The sequence below is a fragment of the Carlito syrichta genome, unplaced genomic scaffold (assembly GCF_000164805.1).
Source record: "Carlito syrichta isolate Samal-C Ts95f unplaced genomic scaffold, Tarsius_syrichta-2.0.1 Scaffold288511, whole genome shotgun sequence".
In the NCBI taxonomy this organism is placed as follows: Eukaryota; Metazoa; Chordata; class Mammalia; order Primates; family Tarsiidae; genus Carlito; species Carlito syrichta.
In genome coordinates, this window is record NW_007232607.1 from 386,477 (window position 1) to 410,487 (window position 24,011).

Consider the following 24,011-nt stretch of genomic DNA (forward strand, 5'->3'; position numbering starts at 1 on the left):
TCTACAGGGTGCCTGAATGAAACGTCATTGTACACCTAACCCTTAACTGTACCCCACAAAACCATAATAAAAAATACTGATTAATGAAAAGAAAAAAAAGAAAACATCTCTCATTTAGACACCACTACCACTACCATATCAACCAAATTAATACTAATTCAGTTGCTGGCTTTGAAGGTTTTTCAACTGGCAATATAGTATGCCAATTATATTTATTCAGATTTATATATTTATATATATACACACATTTTTGTGCTTTATTCAAAATAGAGTTTATTACAGTATCTATGGCATATGATTTTACTCAAAAGTAAGTATTTATTTTAAGGGTATCTGCAGACAGTCTTTTATACTTTACCCTTCTACCTTGCTATTGCATTATTTTCTTCTGGTTTGGTAAATTCCCCATAACTTCCTTAGTATCATTTCCATTTCAGGGGCAATGAATTTTGTTCCTATCATGGGACCTGTGACACTTATGAGCAGCACACTGATATAGGAAATAGCTGCCCAATCATGTTCATTTTGTGTTAATTATTTAAATTTTGAGGAATGTTCCCCCCACTTAGGCATAACAATCTTTTTTAAACTCAGAACCCGAGAGATCTTTTTCTTATGTCTCCAATGTTCTCACTAATAATTTATCCATCTTAGTCTCAATATCTGATTCAACAAATATTTACTGAACGATAGCTAACATTTATTAAGAATTACTATGTTCCATGCTTCTACACTGCTGGTGGGAATGAAAACTAGTACAACCTCTTTGGAAGACAGTGTGGCAATTTTGGAAAGAAATAGAAATTGACCTTCCATATGACCCAGCAATCCTCCTACTGGGAATATACCTGGAGGAACTCAAGTCATTCTACCAAAAAATACCTGCATACGCATGTTTCTTGCATCTCTAGTCACAATAACAAAAACATGGAGCAAATCATGCTGCCCACCGAAGGTGGACTGTATAAAAAAAATGTGGTACATATACACAATGGAATATTATCCAGTCATAAATAAGGACAAACATAGGGACTTCGCATCAACTTGAATGGATTTAGAGTCTACCATACTTAGTGATCTATCACAGAAACAAAGAACAGAGTACCATATGTTCTCACCCATTAGTGGAACTTGAATAATTATCATACTACTATAAGAAAGGGATTGGCAGTAGTGAGAAACTGTCAGAGGATTGGGGTGGAATTAGCAGTTGAGGGAAACTGCCAGGGGAGGGAGGGGCACACATCAACAAAGGTACCTGCATAATGAACATCTGTACACCTAACCCTGAATTGTACCCCACATCTATAAAATAAAGGGAAAAAAAAGAAATACTGTGTTCCAAATGTTGCTCTAAGAAATGTCTATCCATATATTAATTCATTTAAATCTCACAACAACTCTGTGAGATAGATATCAGAATTATTATCATCTTGCAGGTGAGAAAGCAGAGATTCAGAAAGTTTAAATAATTTTCCTAATGCTACATAGTTGAACACAACATTGTGACCGTGGAACCCACGTGATTAACATGTACATGATACTGCTTAGTATGGGTTCAGTACTGTGCCAAATCTTTTCACAAATTTGTTTTATTTAATTATCAAAGCACCTATAATATATGTTATTATCATTTTATGGAAAATAAACATATACAACAAATCCAAGATTAAACTAAATATCATTTACAAACAGGGAACTAAAATCCAGAGACCCTAACACCCAATCCAGTGCTTCTTCTATGACATCATGAAATTAAGGAGTACCACCCATATCAGGGCATAAAGAAATAAAGAAAGAAACTAGTTGGGCCCCTATCATGTCATTATGCCCGATGCACTCTACACATACTAATTAATGACATTTACTCCTCTCAAAAACCTTGTGGGGCATGTTAATCTTATTATATAGATTAGGAATCTAAGGCTCATAGAAGTTATGCAAATTGCCCTTATATCTTCACTGATAAGATATAAGCCCATAATGTCTGTCCCAAAACTTGTGGCTTTCCTTTGAGCAAAGTGTGGAATGATAGAAATAAGTGGAGACTTCCAAGGAACAAAAAGGTATTGGGGGAAACTATGAGGTTGTAGGGGTATTGTGACAAGCTGTCCTTCATGTGACTTTCTGATGAACTTGTATTTCCTGAATTTTCCAAACATCTCCTTTTCTTGTCCTCTTTCCCAGTTTTTTTTTTTTTCTTCCTCTTGTGTCTTTTTAGTTCTCCTGGGCTTCTGCCTCAGAGCCATCCCAAAGCATCAGAAGAAGGAGGGCAAAATAAGGACCAAGAGAAGGGGAGGTGCAAAATAAAGGAGTCTCTCCTGGCTTGGGAGTGTTCTCTGGACTCTGAGAAAGAGAAAGTAGAGTTTCTGGAGCATCTTTCTTTGTCCCGATGCTTAAACTTATTTTACATGTACTCAATTTCTTTTCTAACTAACCTAGCCACCTCAGGAGAACCCTGATGAGTCAATGACATCTGAATAAAGTGAGTGGATTCTGTTACCTGCTGGTTCCTCTTAAAGTGATTAATTGGGCCATGTTTTCTTTACTTCACATGCATTCATCTTCTTACTCCTCTTATACCTAAAAAAAAACTTCAAACCCCTCAATATTGTCGACATCTGGTTCATTCTGCTAATGAACCAGATCAATATAAATTTTTTTATTTTTTCTTTTCATAGCTGGTTCTTTCTTTTTTCATATTTAGTTTGGTCTTTCGGTAGCCTTTCTGATCTTTCATTTTAGTCTACCCTTTCCATATTCTAGTAATCTTCATCTAATCTTCTCTCATTGAATCTATTATCTACATATCAAATTCATCCTACCCAAAAATTATACATTTTATTCATATAAATCCAACCTTCTTGTTCTTAATCCAACTTCCTCATGTTTTATCTGGTCCCTGCAGATCTACAATCAATGTAGTTTTTACTAACATCTCATTCCAACTCTATCATATTCTCTGGTAATCCACTTAAATGATCTATTCCTGATTATTTTCACCCAAATCCTTTTTCTATTCTGCCATCTCTGTTTTCCATTCCTGTTATCTGCAATTCATATGCTCTGACCATATTATACCTTTCACCATTTTCATCCATGCATGCATCTATACATCCATTATAATACCTTTATTAATTAGTAACTAAAGCAGAACTTATAATAGAAACTACTGTCAGTAGGAGAGATAGACATGCTAGTAAATAATCTCTTCTGTAGAAAAAATAATTTTGGAGAAGATAACCTCTAAGAGACTAAACACAAAGTAAAACGAAAAGATAAGTACAAATTCCCAGGAAGAGGGCAGATGTTTTAGCAGAAGTGTTTGTGCAAAGTCAAAGAGTTAGATAACATCATGACTTGCTTAGGAAAAGAAAAATAGTGAGAAATTACTAGATTGTTGCATAAAAATGAAAAGGAAACATATTTTGATGCTTTATTGGAGGATTTCCTATATATTCTCCAAAACTGGATGATCTTGTGGTCAGTTATTTCTTCATAGAAATATAACTCCAAAAACAAGTGAAGCTTATATGAATGAGGATTCAGTCTGGAGGAAGAAAACCCTGGTTTGATCCTATTGAAATAGCTAAATCAAGAAATAGCAAGGACTTGCTGTAAGAACTAGAAGGAAGTCAGTAGAAATAATACAAGAGAAAGATAGCAGACATGAGATAATTAGAGGCAGTTTAGATAGGACTTGGATTAGCTGTGTGTGGAGTGTGGGAAAGGAGGAGGATGGATATAAAATATCTAGGAAATTTTCAGATCCCTGACATAGGTGACTGCATGGAAGCTAATGCCATTCATCGTAATAGAGGTTTTAGGAAATTTTTTTAGACATAAAGTATTTAAGGAACCTATGTGAAATCGAGTAATTACGTCCACTACTTGCTCTGCCATTAAGGTATATGGGGCCACTTCAGCTACATAGTTCCTCCTTTACATCTACCGGGGAGACAGCAGCAGAGATGCAGAGAGTAAAATGATATACAGGCTTCCATGGTTCTAACGGTAATGTGAGGAATCTCATGAAACCTATGAAGTAGAAAGGAAAGAAAGAAGGGCAACTAATGTCTCTATGAGGAGATGCCGCATGAGCCAAGACTTGAAGGCTAAGTAGGAGTTAGCCATGTTCACAGAGCTTGCAACAAGAGCAAAGCTATGAGGTGATACACATGTTCCATGCTGAGAGTTTCAGGGAATAAAATACACGGTAGACTGCAGCAAGATATAAGATCTTTGTGAAAGCAGTGACTAATCATGAAGTAACAGTTAGGCCTTGTTAGATAGTTTGAACATTATTGCATAGATAAAGGGGCACAATGGACAAGTTTTAAATAGGGCAGTAAAATGGTCAGATTTAAGCTTTAGTGGTGAGACTATAAGCAAAGAGACTAATTAGGAGTCCATGTGTGAAAGGCTATTTTTTTTTTTTTTTAGTTGTACTGGGTAGTAAATATGAAGTTAGAAAATACTGAAGGTTAAGTAGGAAAACCTGAAGCCAAGAGGCTCAAAAGCACAATAAATGGTGTATGAGGCAGATATTGAAGAGAAAGGATTAAGGTTAAGATCATAAATGGCAATTTTAAGTTTGAGGTTCTCATTTATAAATGTATACACAAATGTGGTGTAGAGATAAGCATGGTAGCTCAAACTTTCATGGATCAGAAGATGAAGATATGTCACTACAACAAGATTATGAGCTCTGTAAAGACTCAATATATTTCTTATGAACATTTTATGTACCACAACTCAGCTCATAATCTAGAACATCATTAATTGGCCATAAATTTTGAAGTAAATAAAATCATGAGTGCAGATGGTAAGAATGGGAGTGATGGGAAATGCAAACCGGGGATATAGGCATGCTATGGTTGTATTATAGTACTCTAGTACCGAGAGAAACTTCAAGGGCTCAAGTATTGCTGAGTAATGTCCAAGTGCTGATGGCAGAGCGTAAAGAGAGGTGAAATAATGTATAAAGTCACTAGCAGGTTGAAGTTTGATTTGTGAGTACATTCTGCCCATGTTAATCTCATAGAACCATGTCTAAAACCAAAAGCTAAGAAATCTTCTGAGAGTAAACAGCTCCCAGATGGTCAGCTGACTCGACCCCATTCTCCTTTCTAATCTCTATACACCTTCCCCATTCTATAACCATACAAAGATGCAGGATAAAAAATAATCTTTTCTCCATATCAACTCCCATGTGAAAGTGCCAACTTCTATTCCACATGAGACCAAAAAAGCTTGAAGTTCTGAAAGGAAAAATTTTATCTTTGATACCAAGATAAACAAAAAGAGTAACTTACTAAATGTATGATTTTATATTGGTCCTGATGTTAAAGGAAGGTACTCTGCTTTCTTTCTGAGAACGTGAATAAAACTGTTAGAACTGAAAGTGGTTCTTCATCCTTCTGCCATCCAGTGTCTACTCCATAATCTGGTTTCCAGGTGAGTCCTTTGTATTCCTCTTAAATACTGGGTTCTGCAGGACTTTCATTCTACAGGTGCTGTGCACTTCTTGTGTTCTGCTTTGGTCTCTCTTCCTTGTGAGAGGGAACTGCTTCCCTAGCTTAGTTCCAAAGATTTCCTCTCCTGGATGTAAAATCCAGATGTTTCTTAAGCCTCTCCTTCATGTGTCTAAATGTTTTGGAAGCACTGAGGTCCTAATTTCCTGGTTCCACCTTTAACTATTTCTGCAACCCAAAACTAGTCACTTTTCTATGCTTCAGTTTCTTTAGGTGTTAAGTGAAGGCTGTTAATGGCACTAACAGGATTGTTATGAAGATCAAGTGAATGAACAGTGCAAACCTTTAGAAGAGTGCCTGCACTAATAACATACAGTGAATACTCAATTGTGTTATATATTATTGTTATTCCTCCATTGTGCAATTTATTTCCTCAAAACAGAGTTATGATCCAGTTCATAGATAAACTCTCACTTTAGGCCAGTCTAGAGACTTTATTTTGGTTTTATCTTATTTTTTTAAAATGCCATTAAAGTTTCTTTTAATTTTATTAAAAATGATTTGTTCCTCGTTCATGTGTCAATACTATGTATTTACATTACAAGTTTCCAATTTTTAAAAAAATTTGAATTCAAGGGGTACAAGTGTATGTTTGTTACATGAGTATATTGTGTACTTACTAGTGGAACTTTAGGTTCTGATGTAACCATTACCCAAACAGTGAACATTGTACCCAAGAGGTACTTTTTCAACCTTTGCCCCCTTTAATTCACTTCTCTTTTGGAGATCGCAAAGTCTATAATTTCCAACTTTATGTCCACGTGTACCCATTGTTTAGCTTCCACTAATAAGTGAGAACATGTGGTTTTTATTTATGTTCTTCGGAGACCAACTAGTATTGTTTTTACCTCATGATTCTCAATGCATGCTTCTCCAAAGACAGGAACAGATTCTTATCCTGTCCCCAATACTAAGCCACTTATTTTTGTCTATGTCTGTCTTAGCTCATCTCCAGATTAAGAAGACAGAAATGGCCTCAGCTCAGTGATTAATTATATGCACTTTATACATTGCATTCTACCAGTATAAACCCACCAAGAGAAAGGCTGGGTTCTTGTGTCTGCCTCCTGAAGACACACTTTTCTCACTGCCTGAAGAGTAGTAAACGAGACACATGGAGCAGAGGAATCATAGTGGGAGAGTGAGTGAGTTTGTGCTGCTGGACTTTCCAGCTCCTATGCCACTGCGAGCACTATTGTTTACCCTTTCACTGTTGGCCTATGTGTTGGTGCTAACTGAGAACATACTCATCATTACGGCTGTTAGAAACCATTCCAATCTCCACAAACCCATGTACTTCTTTCTGGCTAATATGTCCTTTCTGGAGATCTGGTATGTCACAGTCACTATTCCTAAGATGCTTGCTGGCTTTGTTGGGTCCAGACAGGGTCATGGACAGTTAATCTCCTTTGAGGGATGCATGACACAGCTCTACTTTTTCCTGGGTTTGGCTTGCACTGAGTGTGTCCTTCTCGCTGTTATGGCCTGTGATCGATATGTGGCTATCTGCCATCCCCTCCACTACCCTATCATTGTCAGTGGCCGACTGTGTGTGCAAATGGCAGTGGGCTCTTGGGCTGGAGGTTTTGGCATCTCCATGGCAAAAGTATTTGTAATTTCTCATCTTTCTTACTGTGGCCCCAACATTATTAATCACTTTTTCTGTGATGTCTCTCCACTGCTCAACCTCTCGTGCACTGACATGTCCACGGCAGAGCTTACAGATTTCGTTCTGGCCATTTTTATTCTGCTGGGGCCACTCTCTGACACTGGGGCCTCCTACATGGCCATTACTGGTGCTGTAATGCGTATTCCCTCAGCTGCTGGACGCCATAAGGCCTTTTCCACCTGTGCTTCTCATCTCACTGTTGTGATCATCTTCTATGCAGCCAGTATCTTCATCTATGCTCGGCCAAAGGCACTGTCAGCTTTTGACACTAACAAGCTTGTCTCTGTACTCTATGCTGTAATTGTACCACTGCTGAATCCCATCATTTACTGCTTGCGCAATCAAGAGGTCAAGCGAGCCCTATGTTGTACTCTGCACCTGTACCAGGACTAGGATGCTAACCCCAGGAAAGCCAGCAGGGATGGGTAGAAAAGATGTGTGAAGTCTGGTAAAATGCTGTTAAACTTGGGATTAACATCATTTATGAAGTCCAGTAGAGTTCTTAGAGCCTAAATAAAAGGCTAAAGTTTCAAAAACATTACCAAGATGTCATTAATTACCAAAATTAGTTACTTTGTTGCAACTAATCCAAGAGGAAGAAAACGATGGATTGCAGGCTAGAAGCTGAATTTCTGCAAGATAGGGTTGTAAAATACAGGCAGAGGTTGGTCCCATATTGTCTGTTTCATTGTAATTTACACAGACTTGTTTCCATTTTAAAAAAGCACAGCCTTCATTATAGAAAAGAAATATGAAACTTCTTGATGAGACCTCTTCCTTCATGTTTCACTGACTGTACCCTATAAGTTAGCAGAGATCCAGGAGGTGGTCATTCTGGTGGGAGTTACAAGGAAAGGAGGTAAGAAAATAAGAATTTTTGTGTTGGGAACATATCGCTTCCTGAATCACAGGGATTTCTAGCTTCATTGTTTAATTTACCAAGGTTAGTGTCCACATTCAACTGGTGGCTGAATGCAGTTGTTTGTTTAACTGTCTGTCTCCCTATTGGACTGTAAGCATCCTGGGAAAAAAAGGATCACATTTGCCCATCATTTTATTGCCATGGCCCAGAATAGTACCTAGCACAATGAAGGCTATGAATAAATATAATAAATTAATATAGTTTGGAATATGTGTGTCATGTCTAAATGTGGGGTGGGCAGCTGTAGGAGCTAAACTCCTCATACTTCACTAGGGTAGGGGGAGATACAAATTCATTCAGTCTTGTTGGAAGGAAATTTGACAATATGTATCACAAACACTAAAAATATTGAAACCATTCTGATTCAAAAGATTTGTGCCAATAGACATTTTTATTCATGATGACAAAAATTTGGAAATATGCTTAATATTCACAAACAGGGCACTGATGAAATAAATGGTTATCTCTTATGTTAAATGGAACACTATGCAGACATTAAATAACATGATCTAAACAGAGTTAATAACGAAAAAATATTTCTAATATAGTAAGTAAAACATTTGGTTATATAAGAGTATCAAGGCTGGGCTCAGTGGCTCAGCCTGTAATCCCAGCACTTTGGGAGGCTGAGGCTAGAGGAATGCCTGAGCCCACGGGTTCGAGACCCACCTGGGCAACTTGGCGAGACCTCGTCCCTACAATAAATCAAAAATTAGCTGAGCGTGGTAGCACACGCCTGTAGTTCCAGCTACTTGGAAGGGTGAGGTGGAAGAATCTCAATAGCCCAGTAGGTCGGGGCTGTGGTGGCCATGAGCGTGCCACTGCCCTCCAGCTTGGATGATAGAGTGAGACTCCAACTCAAAAAAAAAAAAAAGAGTATCAAAAGTATCAGACTTATTGGTTTGTGTATATCTCTGTTTAAAGAACTAGAAGGAATTTGACTAAAATGTTAGCTGTTGCTACACAATGGACCTCTTACTCTTATGAATTGTATTCTTTGGCAAAGCACTGCTATATTTATTTAAATAAATCTTTTTTAGCCAGTGGGATATACAACTTTATTCACCTGGACGGAGATTAAAAAATATATCAGTGTGATTTTCAGAAACTTAGCTCCCTGCTATCATCCAAGACCCAGAACTCTGAAGACAATGAAGACTCTAACTCCAGATGTAGGATCTAACTCCAGATGTAGGATCTAATAGTTGTCTGCTGCTTAATAAAATTTGTGAAAGACTACTAGTAAGGATGTCATGCATTATTTGCTAGTCCATACTTATTACAAATTATGATATAATATACATATTTATTTGTGACTAAAGAGTTTAAGACTAAATTATTGTTACAATAATTTTTTTTTAATGATTGGATATAAAGTTCATCAAAATTCTACCTCCCAACTGTCCCCATAAAATAAGTTCTGAAATAGCGTAGTTATCTTGGATGGGTGATTCCTTCTCTGGGCATCACTATTATATGAACTTCCCTTACAAGTTAACTCCAGTTAATAGAAAGTAAAAATATGATGTTGAATTTCTTCATTGTGTTTTCCTTTATTTTCCAATATTTTTACTGTAAAATTTTTTTGCTTTATTAAGTTTTAAAAAGAACACCTCTAATTCTGACTTCAAGATTTGAAACCAAACACTTCAAGTACTAGACAGTATTCATCAGTGTCCTGAATATATTCATCTTTTAATAATCAATGAATGAGTTTTATTCTGTGTTTACAATGGTGACATTGACATCTCTCTTTACTTGGACTGAATTTTAATAATCATGTGACCCTCATGACTCATCTTGAATTTGTGGTAATAAAACCCCTAAGATTTTTAAATTAAGTATTAATTACCAAATTAAGTGCTCCCTATACTTGATTGATGTATATGATGTTTCCCATAGACCTAGATATAAGACTTTATTTTATCCCTGTTCTATTTGATCCTGTTTGTTCTAGACCATCTTTTCTGAAAAAAATTATTTTATTTTAAAGATGTGGGATACAATTTAGGATTAGGTATACAAGTGTTCATCATACAGGTAAAGTTTGGGCCTACCTTTGGTTCCTACTTTGCCTGGTTTGAGATCAAGTACCTTATTAATGTTATATGCCCGCTCCCCACCCCTGGCAGTTTCCGGCTACTGCCAATCCCTTTCTTATAGTATTATGGTAAATGTTCAGGGTAAATTATGGTAAATGTTTCACTTACGAGTGAGAACATATGGTACTCAGTTCTTTGTTTCTGTGATAAATCACTGAGTATTATAGACTCTAAATCCATTCAAGTTGCTGTAAAGTCCATAATTTTGTTCTTTCTGACTGTGTAATATTTCATCGTGTACATGTACATTTTTTAGTCTAGTCCAGTTTCAAGGGACAGCTCCATGGGTTCCATGTTTTTGCTATTGTAAATAATGCTGCAATAAACATGCATGTACGGGTATCTTTTCTGTAGAGTGATTTAAGTTCCTCCGGGTATATTCCATGCCAAAAGAAAAAAAACAAACATCTCCATTAAAATTAGACAAAACACAAAAGAAGACATAACAGCAGCAAACAGACACATGAAAAAATGCTCAGCCTCACTAATAATCAGAGAAACGCAACTCAAAACCACACTGAGATACCACCTAACTCCAGTAAGAATGGCCATCATTAATAAAACAAAAACCAACAGATGCTGGTGAGGATGCTGAGAAAAGGGAACACTTCTACATCATTGATGGGAATACAAACTAGGTCAACCTCTATGGAAAAATATGTGGCGATTCCTAAGAACTAGAAATTGACCTTTCATACGATCTAGACCATCTTTATAATGTGCCAGTCTTTCAAAATATTGCTTAGATAATACAACTTTTTAATAATTCCCTTTGCTAAGGTGGTTTCTGAAGAAACCACTAGTCTCTTACATCAGTACAGGAGGTAGGAGTTCTGGATCCACCTGGGTCATTCATATAGGAGTGCTATTTCATGTGACCAGAGGCAATTAACTTCTACAGGTAAGTGAGGATCAATATAAATTACTTCTGTGCTCAAAATATCTAGTGGTTCCCACCAATGTTGAATAAGCTCAAGCAATGAGGGTCTGAGAAGATGAAAAACTCCAGGGCACTTAGTGGAAAAAGCTGTGAGAGGTCCTCTGTGAAACAGGCTGCTGACGTCCATGACAGCAAACACTGTGGGGTCCTTAACAGTGACAGCTACAGAGGATGTGCAGCAACTGTGAGGGCTGTTGTCCTCAGCAACAAAAATTGCTGGGCTCCCTCTGCCTGGTCGATACTAACAGACTCTATCATTCCTCCTTCCTAGACATCTACTGATGCCCATCTCACCAGTGTCCTACGTGGTGTGTAATAGAAGTAGGTCCCTCAGGAGTATTCTAAAATGGTGAGGAATATTGTCAAGCCATTTTATGAATGAACAAACATAAATAAAGATCATTTTTATAAGGTCAGTTGTCAAAATTGTAGTGATACCTCAACCAGAAACCGACACTTCTAATTGATAAACCAAAATTATTTACTATAATACTACTTCCAGACTATCTTTCTTACATTAGTCTGGACTTATACCTATTTGATGACATCTTTTCTAGCTTCCTCAGTCAGAAAGAATTTCTCTTTTCTTGAAGTTCTCAGAGCATTTTATCTGCAGCTCTTTTATGGCATATGTTACATTCCATCAATTATACTATGTTCTTCATACTTTACTTCCCACATAGTAAGTTCCCAGAAGACGATGATCTAGACCCACGTATTTTTATTCCAGAGAATTTATAGCATTGTGCCCTACACATAGTGAGAGATCAGTAAAAACAGGAAGCATGTTTTATTAAAGAATGAGAAAATGAATCTATTACCTTGAACACACTTGTAGTTCTTATCCTAGCTTCTGAATCATTTGATGTTACATCAGCTTACATAAAGAAACAAGTGAAAAAGACCACATCATACCCATAGTTATAAACATGCATGGTCCAATATTAAACAAGAGTTTCCATGTGAATAGAGATTCAGCTTCCCAGGTCTCCTGTACATAGTCTCAACAGTACACACCAAATTTCCCTAGAGCCAGGACAGACTGAGTGTAGGTTCAGCCCTGGGTATAAGACATGGGGGATAAAAGGAAGGCAAGTGCTAAATATGTTCTGTTCCTGCTTCTTTCTTCCTGCCTTAGAGCTACAGTATGCACCAAGCAGACTAAACAAGAATCATACATGGTTCTTTAGAGAGTATAAGAAACTGCAGACTGGTTTGCTTTCTCATAATCAGTGTACATTTCTGAAGAATTTTCTTTTCTCAGAGTAAGAACAGATGGACTATGATGAGTGACTGATTTCTGAAGAAAGTGCCAAGAAAGATGAGGAAGGACTTGGGAAAATGACCACAGGTAATATTCTTGAACAGAAGAAAGGGTATTCTGGAAAACAAAATGGGAAAGGAAGTTCCAATACATCTTTCCTCAAAATTGGGGAAATTTGGGCAGTTCTATATCTTCTGGGTGTTTGACAAGGGCACAAATAATACAATTTTTGTTCCAGAAGAAGTCTGTGAGAGTTGATGTCTCTTTAGTACAAACACATTGAGAACTATAAAAAATAAGCCCTATCACACAGTGAAAAAAATTTTCCCTCGAGTATCATAAAGATCTCTATCTTTCCACCTCTGTCTCTGACCTATTTCCTTATATTCCAAAGGTCCAAAGGATTTATTAATCTACTTGTTAATCTATATCCAATTAAAATTCATGTGTTTGCCAGGCACTGTCCTAGGCATTCTGTTCACAGTCATGAAGGATAAGGTCTTGAGTTTTGGTAGATTGCCATGTAGTGGGGAGAAATCTCAATGCGCGTGAACTGGGAAGCAAGTGCTGATGAGGCACTTAACTCAATTTTTGTAGATTTCTTCCAGGTGGAATTATGAATCTTGATTAAGCAGCTAAAGATTGAGGAAAGGGTGTAATAGAAAATGGGATGAGTGTATGCAAAGCCATGGCGGGGAGAGATTACAGTGATCTTAGGGAATAAAAACTAGTCAAGCATGTCTGGAGCATGAGGGTCACAAGAGATGAGACTTGAGAAATAAGCGGGGATCAAAATATGAAGTGCCTCCTATGTGTAATGAGTAAAACCTTTGCACTTTTATGTGAAGTCAGTCCAGGAGTCATTAAGGAAATTTCCAACAATTATAATACTTTTTAAATTTCCTCAAACTCTAATTTGAAGAAACTGGATCAAAACCCAGGGATCTTCCAAATAGCAAACTTTGTGAACTTTTTCTGACTCAATGCTATCTTCAATGTTTCCTTTCAGGAAGAAATAAATGTTTGTGCAGTGAATTCCTCATTAAACAGAGAACTGGAATAAACATGCAAAAGACAAACTGGTCTATGTTTATTGTCAAAGGAGCTACTAATGATGTAAATATTGACATTCAATCATTATTATCAGGTGAGTAAGGTTGGTGTGGAAGTGCGTCTTGATTCTGGAACACTTTCACTTAAAAAAAACTTTGATGAAGATGTGTGTTTCACGTTTGAAGAAGAATCTCTATTGACAAATTATTTTGTAAATCTCATTCATGGGGAAGACTGAATTATAACTTATTTCCATCTTTTGTCTGAGTCATAGTCATCTTCATTATTTGTAGCATTGCTGTAGAAAACTTCAGTATCTCTCCATTGTTTTTAGTCATGCTGGGACTAAACATCACTCTGATCAGTGAGTTCATTCTGGTGGGCTTTCCCACTGCCCCGTGGCTACAGGTACTACTCTTCTTCCTCTTCTTTATGATCTACCTGCTAGTGATAGTGGAGAATCTTGTTATCATGTTCACTGTTTGGGTCACTGGCTCCTTCCATAAGCCAATGTACTATTTCTTGAGTAGCATGTCCTTTCTGGAGGTCTGGTATGTTTCTGTCACAGTCCCCAAGATGCTGGATGGATTCCTCCTGCAGAGATGGCGCATTTCCTTTACAGGTTGCATGACCCAGATTTACTTCTTTATCTCACTTGCCTGCACAGAGTGTGTGCTCCTGGCAGCCATGGCCTATGACCGCTATGTGGCCATCTGCCACCCTTTTCAATACTCAATCATCATGACCACAGGTTATTGTGTGCAGCTGGTGGCTTTCTCCTACATGAGTGGTTTCATGGTCTCTGTCATCAAGGTCTATTTCATTTCACACGTTGCTTTCTGTGGCTCCAATGTTATGAACCACTTTTTTTGTGATATCTCACCAATCCTCAAACTGGCATGCAAAGACATGTCCACAGCTGAGCTAGTGGACTTTGCTATGGCTATTGTTATTCTCGTGTTCCCTCTCATAATCACTGTCCTGTCCTATATCTACATTGTCTCCGCCATTCTGCGTATACCCTCCACCTAGGGAAGGAAGAAGGCCTTCTCCACTTGTGCATCCCACCTCACTGTAGTTATAATTTACCACACAGCCATGATTTTCATGTATGTCCGGCCTAGAGCAATTGCGTCATTTAACTCCAACAAACTGATATCAGCTGTGTATGCAGTCCTCACACCCATGCTAAATCCATTCATCTACTGCCTAAGGAACCAGGAAGTCAAGAATGCTATCAAAAAGACCATGAGGGGTGGTAAGTGCCTTCTGCTCAGCTGAGCCCTGCTGCCTTGAGGAGATGACAGTGTCCCATCCAGGATGTCATCCCCTTGACAATTATCATGATCCTATTTATTATTAACATTGCTCTATAGACCTGGCTTATTAAAGAAATCACAACATGGGAAAAGCAAAAAAAAAAAAAAAATTAAAAGATAAACAGGATACTTGATACTTGTTTTAATCATAGACTCATTAGTATTCACTGTAGGTACTTCATAAGTACCTTGAAATAATGACAATAAATATTTGACATGTATAATTTGTTGTTCTTAGCATATTATGCATAATAAACCATTTTATTCATGTAACAGTTATGAGTTACAGTCAATTGATATTGCAGATCAGAAAAGTAAAGCACAAAGAAGGTAAATATGTTGTCTAAGATTTCACATCTAATTTATATCAAAGTCATTATTTGAGCCCACAGTGTCTGGCTCTAGAATTCACTATATTTAATTTTCTCTACATCTAAAAATCTGTAAAACTCTAGAGGCACATTAATTATCATTGATGTCTGGAAGGAACAAGAAATCTAATAGTTAAGGTATGTATAGGTATAATGATAACTGATAATTGTGTTGTCATGGTGGTGATAGTGGCAGCTGTGATTGCTTTGAGTGAGTGATGATGGACTACTATTGGTATTAATAATAATGTTAATCATTTCATAATCCTCTTGCAATTTTTGCTTCCTGCTACGACCATACCAGGTCATTTCTCATCACAAGAATGAAATCAACAGTTTCATGAGAGAGGAAAGAATTGATATTACTGCAATGTTTTGAAATGAAATGACTGCAATGTCTTGAAACACTTTTATTTTTGGAACTCTTGAATTTTTGTGGCCCTTCATACTATATCATGACTAGCCTTAGCAAACAAGCAGATTATTATTACATCAATATATGTTTGAGTTGAAACACTCAGTAAATCATTATAACATAGCTCTACATACAAATTAGGTAAAAAGCAAGTGCAAAATTTTCTAAGACAAATGACTGTTAGAAATTTTTGAAGCATCTGCTGGCTAGATAAGAAAATGTAGGATACTAGAGAAATTTTTACAGAAATTTTTATTAAATTGAGACTAAATATGCCCAAAATCATCAGGAAAATCTACTCTGACCCTTTTAAATCTAAAAGGGGTTTCTCATTTTAATCTAAGATTGGTTTAATTTAAACTAAGTCACCTTCAAAGTTATTCACTGTACCCAAACTAATAGTCCATATATATATCTGTTATGCTATTACTCCACTGACAAAGAGTTCTTGATTTGAATTAAGCAGGGCATATTTATTTTGACATTATTCTGACATTCACACATCTTAAAAATATTTTATTTCCTCTCTGACTGTACCAACCTTGTATTTTACTTATCCCCAAATAAAACATCCATTCTCATGGTATTAGTTACTTTAATGTACTCAATAATTATAACATAAACTCTTGCCTTGATTAACCTATTTACCCATTCACTGAGTATTTTTTTTTCAGCCCTATTTCATGCCAGGAACTAGAGATAGTCTGTAAGAATGTAATGGTGAACAAAGCAGGTAGACACACATTCTTCCTCTCAATAGTTTAGAGCTGAGAAGGGAAGATAAAGGCACATTATCTTATGTGCTATAAGTGTGATGATACAAGAGAAAGGATGCCATGACAGCAAATGGTAGGTAGGTAGCTATAATAGTCAGAGAAAATGTTGCAGTGGAATTAACATTTAGGCTAACATTTGAAGCAACTAGACAGATGAAAAATGGTGGGTAGCAGTGAGGGCCAGGGGTAGTGGGGAGAGGAAAGGTTAAGAATCAAGAAAGATAGCATCACACTCAAAGAATTGAAAGATAGGCAACCACTTCGGGCCCCCTCCACTGTGGGAGCTTTTCTGTCCTCTCAATAAATCCTGCTTTAAAAAAAGAAAAAGAAAGATAATTAACACAAAGGGAGCATAAAGGAGCATGAAGAAGAAAAGTTTCACATGAGAAAGTAGATTAATCTTTACCAATAAAAAATCTTACAATTTGTGAGTTTTCTCTTAGTAAAAACATCCATGGGTAGACAATAAATTCTATAAAGGCATTTTCACTTTCTGCAACTATTATATTTTCAATTGTTGCACTTCCACCAGTGAATGGTAGGCACTGATAGGGAGAAAGCAGGAAAACAAGGTAAGCTGACAATATCCGGCTTCAGTATTGCAGCACTTTTTCATTCTGAATAACCGATAGCAGTTTATATGTTTGACTTTCCCACTACATTGCGAGTTCTTCTAGAGTAGGAACTAACTTTATTCATCTTTGTACCTACAACAGCTGCCATCGTACCTGATGTTACAGGTACTTGTGCTAGTTATTTTCTAACTCTCATCCCTAGCCCAGTTTTCTATTCTATGCACTCCTGCATCCTTTTGCATACCTTATCTTTGAGGAGAGACAATTTGATTAGATGGACTGTATCAACCTGGCACTGTTGGCTACTAGCTTCTAGTTTGGTTGGGCCAGTGAGAGACACTAGTAGGAAATTGAAGGTTACAAAGAAAGAGAAGACAAGGGATTTCTTTCCTGACTGGGTTCCGTGACTCTGGTAATGACGACAACTCTTGCAACCGAGTCACTACTTCCAAGGCTATAGGTGTCACTGGGGTTTTGCATTGCTTTATGGCTCAATATCTCTGGTGGGTTGGTTTTACCCTGCCTGACTTCTATGAGTAGTTGTGACACTTAATGTAACCCAAAAAGTTCAGCAGAAATTGCCTTCTGTTTCTTGCTGACTGATATGGCGTTTGATAAGTATTATTCAAATAGAAGCAAATTGTAGTGTAAATGTCCAGAATAAATACGCCACTTTAAAAAATTCAGGTGTGTTTTTATTTTTTGCTTTATTTATTTATTTTTATTTCAATAGCTTTAGTAGTTTTTGGTTACATAAACGTATTATACCTGGGGGATCCCCCAAAATGGAATTTATTTCTTAAAAACTGTGTATTTCTTTTCACGTGTTTAAACTTCAGTCACTTTCAGAGTACTCTCCATTTGTTGCAGTAAACTTATTCACTTTTTCCACTACTCAAAACAGTTTTTGAACTCATCAATTTTGATACCTTTTACAGCATCTGCCATTTTTTGTTTCACCTCTTCCACATCAGCAAAACGTTTCCCTTTGAGAACTTTTTTCATTTGGAAACAACAAAAAAAGGCACTCAGGGTGAGATTGGGTGAATAGGGAGTGAATAAATGGAGGGTGGAGTATGGGATCATGCCGTTTGGGGTCAAAAACTGCTGAACCCTGTGTGAGATGTGAGTAGGTGAACTGTCGTGGTAGAAGAACCTGTCACCTGTTTGCTAAGACTCAGGATGTTTCTTCTGCAAATGGTGATGCAACCTTATCAAACCTTCCAGATAAAAACTTTGGTCCGGAAGAACAAATTCCATGTATACTACAAAGTGCCTGCCCTCCAAAAGATAATTCCATTTTTGGAGGGGTTCCCCCTCTTATAGTAATGAAGAAGTCCGGCCTTTAGGTGTACCCATCACCCCCACTAGTGCACATTTTACCTAACAGGTGATTTTTCATCTCATTCCCTTCCCCCACTCTCCCTTCTGAGTCTCCAGTATTCATTATATCATCCTATATACTTGGACAGACCCATAACTTAGATTCCACTTATGAGTGAGAACAAGCAGCATTTGGAGGTGTTTATATTTTTAAATTAATGACATAAAATAAACCTCATTTCTACTTAAGGATGATATATGACAAAATTGGAGTAAAATATAAAACTATTTGTTCCACATTTAAATTTCAAGTATTTCTCCATAAATAACTTTTAATTTTTTTCCATCCGCATGGTGTCACTGCCAATTGAATTGATCCTGAGATATCTGAGCTAATAGAGTCAGCAGGTTTAAACTCAGGTGTTAAATATATTATGTCCAGTTTCTCTGCTGTGTATTTTAAGACTATGTGCCACTAGGAAGCACTGAGTTTATCCAGAATTAGTTCTAATAAGTTTGCTACCTAGGGAACTGCTACTCTGCATTTTCCCTTCTAGATTGCTCTATCTCTCTTATCAGAGTAAATCAGACTAAATTTAGGATCTGAGGGAAGAATTTCCCCAATATATTTTCCTGGGTGCTTCTAATTCACTCACTCAGATTCACTGTCTTCTAGTAAACAACACATTCTAACTTTTAAAACTGCCTCATTGAGAAGTTAGTAAGTCATTAAGTGGGAAAATATTGGAAAAGTGGAAAGTTTTGGAGGCAAATAATTAGCTTAAGACTCTGGTAGCAGTTGTTCGCTTTGTGTCTTTTGTAGGTTATTAGAACGTCAGTTTCTTTGGGCTTCAGTTTTCTCATTTGTAAAATGGGGGTCATTATAGCTGCATTCAAAAATTGGTATGAAGATTAAATTAAAATGAATATATAGTAAGCATCTGGCACAGTGCTTGACACATATTATTCTAAGTGATTTAACAAAATAGATAACAGGATTGTTCACAGAATCTTTAAATGTCAACTCAAATCCCAAGTCTTCTATGGTGCTTTTTTTTCCCTTTTTTCCAGTTTCCAGCTTATTCTGATTTATCCCCTCACCAATCAAGAAGAAACAATTTTTAGCTATGCTTAATTCCTGTTCAGTGTGACAATCTCTTGGCTATAATGCTCTTCCAGATTCTGCCTTGTACTATACTATAATGTTTCAAATATATATATTATTTCTCATTTTTAGAGTACGTTTCTTATATCATATTCATCTATTTGTGACTCACTTCCTAAAAATTATCTCTACCTATTATGCATTCAATGGTCAATAAATATCTGATAAATAATTCCTTATCTTAATGTACACAATACTTTTAATCTATAGTCACAGTTCCCATATTTTTTCAAATACTTTGATCTAGTTCCAATTGTAAATGCTCTGTTGTCTTTAACTAATCCAATTTTTAATTACATGACTAAGGCAAATATCATGGATTAGATCCTCATATCTGTTTTAACGCTTTCTAACATGCTGAGGCTAGAAAGCTCAGAACTACAGCTCTAAGGGTTTTATTCATGTTTAAGTTCCTAAATGTTCACTTATATGAGATTTTTTCAATTTTATGTTTGATTGACAAATAATAAAGGCATATATTTAAGGGGGCAATGTGATATTTTAAATGTTACCACGAGGATTGATTAAATCAAGCTAATAAACTCATCATCTCACATTTATTTTGTGTGGTAAAATCACTCCCTCCACAATTTTATTTATTTATTTATTTGAGAAAGTAGGATTTATTGAGAGGACAGAAAACTTCCTAGAGTGGGAGGAGACCTGAGGGGTTTGCCCCAACAATTTTAAATTATACATATTATTATTTATTATAGTCACCACTCTGCGCAGTAGATCACAACAGCTTATTTTTTCATCTGTTAAATCTTATAAAAAGAGGTTGAGTAATCCTGTCATTTGTGGCAACATGAATGAACCTGAAAGTCACTGCATGATCACACGTATATGTGAAATCTAAGAAAGTTATATGAGACTTTGATTCATACACACTTTACATGCAGAGGGCAGCAGGGTGTGGGCACCCATTTAGCTGACATGGGTTGCAGCAAAAGTTCGAAAGCCAGCAGCTTCTGTTTCATCAGTCCTGTAGAGAAAGCAGCAGCAACTTTCTCTGCTGCCACTGAAACAAGGGGATTCTGGAGTTGAAAGTTGTTTCTGGGGCTCAGCCTAAAGTATTCTTTTCTGGTGCTCTCAATAATTGTACAAGAACCACATTCACTTTTTGCTTAAAGTACCCACAGTAGATTCCGTTATTTATAACAGAACATTAACCATTATGGTCACCCTAGGAAAATTATTATTTGTTCTGAACCTTGATTTTCTTGTTTGAAAACTAGGAATAGTAATAACATTTTATAGAGTTTCTGAAAGAGTTAAATTAGATAACACATGTGAAGTCTTTAGCACGGAGCAGGCATACAAGTTATTAACTTAAGTCTCCGTTATTTTGTGAAGAGTTCCTCTTATGTATTCATAAGTTTTCTTATAGCCTTACCAATAGAAGATTCCACATTTTAAAAATATAGATGACTTTAGATGTCTGATTGACTAAGTAATATTGAGGCAACGGAATTACACCTTATAATAATTCAAAGGTTTCTGATTTGAGAGATTGAAATGATAGTTTTGCTAGTCTTTAAAGTATCTGGAATATCCTAGAGGCACAATGTTACAGTTATTAGTAACCAAATTAACAAGTCAGTAAACTTTATGAATATTGAGAAGCAAAGTTCTTGGATTTTTTTTTTTTTGTTGGAGTCTCACTCCAACGCCCAGCCTAGAGTGCAGTGGCACGCATGCTCATGGCCAAGCCAGCATCAACCTGCTGGGCTCAGATGATCCTTCCGCCTCAGTCTTCCTAGAAGCTGGAACTACAGGTGTGCACTACCACATCCGGCTAATTTTTTTATTTATTGTAGAGATGAGGTCTCACCAAGTTGCCCAGGCTAGTCACCTCAGCCTCCCAAACTGCTGGGATTATAGGCTTGAGCCACCGCGCCTGGCAATGAAGCAAAGTTCTTTATAAACATACATGAAACAATATCATATCAACCCCTACATTAGATAAATGATGGAAATAAGGTATATATAATAATAGTAATTGTTTTTCTTTTGTATTTTGTGTTTCACCTACTTTTTATTTTTAATAAAGGCTATTAATCATTATGTGTTTATCAAAATAAATTTACAAACTGAAAAATCTTTGGTTTTGCTCATAAATTTTAGTGCAAAAAATATATTTACATGACTGCTGCAAAGATTACACCAAAATTCTCCTTATCAATCTATTTATGCTTGTTGCTCTTATCTCTAATAGAATAGCATTTAACAGAGAATTGAGAAAATCTCCAAATATTGTACAATAATCGACAACTTCTGGATACCTGACTTATTGTTTTTAAAGAGAGATACTCATATATTTAGAGGAAACGTTGTAGCTAAAAACACAGTATGCCACACATTAAATATGTGTCCTAATTGGTGACCAGGCCTGTACCAGATCTGAGATACAAGGTCGTTTCTTGCTCCACTGGCTTAATTCCTAGATCTTGAAATATCTGAGTAGTCTCCTTGTATTATTCCTCAGACACACAGTCTTACAAAGGTCCTCAATGTTTTATCATTCTGATGTTAACAACAGGAAACATGGAAAGGTGCAGGTATGAGAAACAGAAGATTGCAAATTAGTTTAGAGCAGCAATAACATCAGATACCTGTTCCATTTGTCCTCTGCCTGTTTCCTACTATCCTTCACCTTGGATCCTACCTTGTTTTTTCTTAGATCTCTAAGGATGAATTTTTCATCTTTTAAGCCTCTTGCTTAGATTATTCTCAATAACTATTTACATAAGACAGAAAAGAGAAAAACAACACAAAGCAATACAAAAGAAAAACCAAGATAAGTCCCTTTAAAGGAGATATGAACCATTGGGCTACAGGGAAGATAGAACTTTTAAATTTTTTTTACACACCAAAGCTCAATTCCCTACCCCTATGTACAATTCTGTAGGTTTGATCCTTAGGTAGAGAGAACGGCGAGAAAATTTTACTTTTCTCTAGAGTTTAGTATGCACTATCAATACCATTAAGTCATTATTTTTTGTATTTTGATCCTCTCACTAGCATTCTCTCTAACTAATATTAATATCTTAAAGAAGCATGTCATATGTGACAGTTATTTCCCAAAAGAAAAAAAGGAAAATCAAGGCTTAGAACTAGAATGAGGATTAGTCACCAGGCTGATTTGCCATGAACTGGTTGCTGCTTTTCTCTGTTTTTCCATCTGATAATCATCTGGCATTTTCTCTGTTGACTTACAAAAATCACTAGAGAAATATCTCGAACTTCTTTGTCATTATTGCTCTTAAAAATCCTATAGCATTTGTAAATAAGATCCCCAAGGATGTGTCTTTAAAGAAGAGTCATCCCTGCTGGGCAGTGGCCTCATTGTACCCTGGATTTCCTTTATTCTGGGTGCCGCATGGGTAAGACTGTGGGAGGAGTCAACACACAGAGTAAGCCTAGGCTCTTAGCAGAGAAACAGATCAGAGCAAGAGCAGAAGACTGAGAAGAGACACAGTGAAAAGATAGAGGCCGAGAAAAAAAGATATATAAACAGAAAAATCTCTCACATCTTGGGATCTTATAATTCAACAGGGGAACCCAACAGGCTTAGAAATAACGTGTGAATTTTGGATTTAAATGTCTCACCACATAAATGAATTGAGATGATGTATTTTCTTTAAATTAATAGCAGGATCATTTTTTTTATTTCCCTGTAATTCATCTGGACCCTATAGTCTTTCCAAGGCAAGGAGAATCATAAATCTTGAACTTCACAGGAAAGCACCACCCCCCACCCCAGGATTTAGATCAGGCTAATCCAAAGCCTTTATAAACATATACCTTTCCTTTTTTCTTTCTGTCATTTTTTGCAACTCCTTTCAGGTGGATAGGGAAAGACTCATGGTGTGACGTAGACCATATTTTCTCAGATATCGCTCCACAAATCTGACCATTGGACAACGGAACCAAGATCTCCAAGTCAGACTCAACCAAGATGACCTACTCTACCAGGTTCCTAAATAGAAATAAGCAGAATGCAGTGTGGTCAGACAGCTGGTCTTAATTAAACATCAAAAATCATCTACTTATTGAGTGTCAAACACAAATCAGGAACTGTTTAGACTCTAGAGATAAAAAAGACAGTCCAAAAATAGGGATAAAATTGGTATTTTAAAGGAATTCACTAATCTTGTAGTTATGACAGGTAAGCAAAATGATACCAGTTATCATGATATATGGTGCTACAAGGTCCAGAATATTATAAAACCAGAGATAGTGCTGAATAATAGCTGGAGGTGATGGATAGAATATGGATGATGGGAGTGAGTGGTTTTGGATGGTTTGAGAGAGAGTAACAAATCTGAATATGCACTTGCCATGTAGCAGGGGTTATAAAGAATTTCAGGTAGAGGACAGAGTATTTGCAACTGCACAGAGTCTTAAAAAGGGAATGTTACACTAAAGAACTGCAAATTCTTCAGTGTGACTTGAGCTTAGTTGGAGTACCTGACAAAGGCAGATTAGGACCTAGAAGAATGAGGCGGGTCAGATTATGAGGTGACCAAGTCTGAAATGTATTTTAAGCTAGAAAATCATGTGTTCATATCTATATTTTA

General features: G+C 36.6%; 2 protein-coding genes across 2 annotated transcripts; both read left to right on the forward strand.

Annotated features, from left to right (window-relative positions):
* The first annotated feature begins 6,648 nt into the window (after nucleotides 1–6,648).
* On the forward strand, nucleotides 6,649–7,596 carry LOC103255860 (olfactory receptor 6A2). The gene has a single exon (XM_008053798.1). The coding sequence runs from the start codon at nucleotides 6,649–6,651 to the stop codon at nucleotides 7,594–7,596; it is 948 nt and encodes a 315-aa protein (XP_008051989.1).
* A 6,224-nt stretch (nucleotides 7,597–13,820) lies between these two features.
* LOC103255861 (olfactory receptor 6-like) lies at nucleotides 13,821–14,765 on the forward strand. The gene is given in 1 exon segment (XM_008053799.1): nucleotides 13,821–14,765. A coding segment is annotated over 1 exon segment (945 nt).
* The last annotated feature ends 9,246 nt before the right edge of the window (nucleotides 14,766–24,011 follow it).

Excerpts from the sequence above, each read along its gene's own strand:
- LOC103255860 (XM_008053798.1), top strand. The coding sequence starts at position 6,649 with ATGGAGCAGAGGAATCATAGTGGGAGAGTGAGTGAGTTTGTGCTGCTG.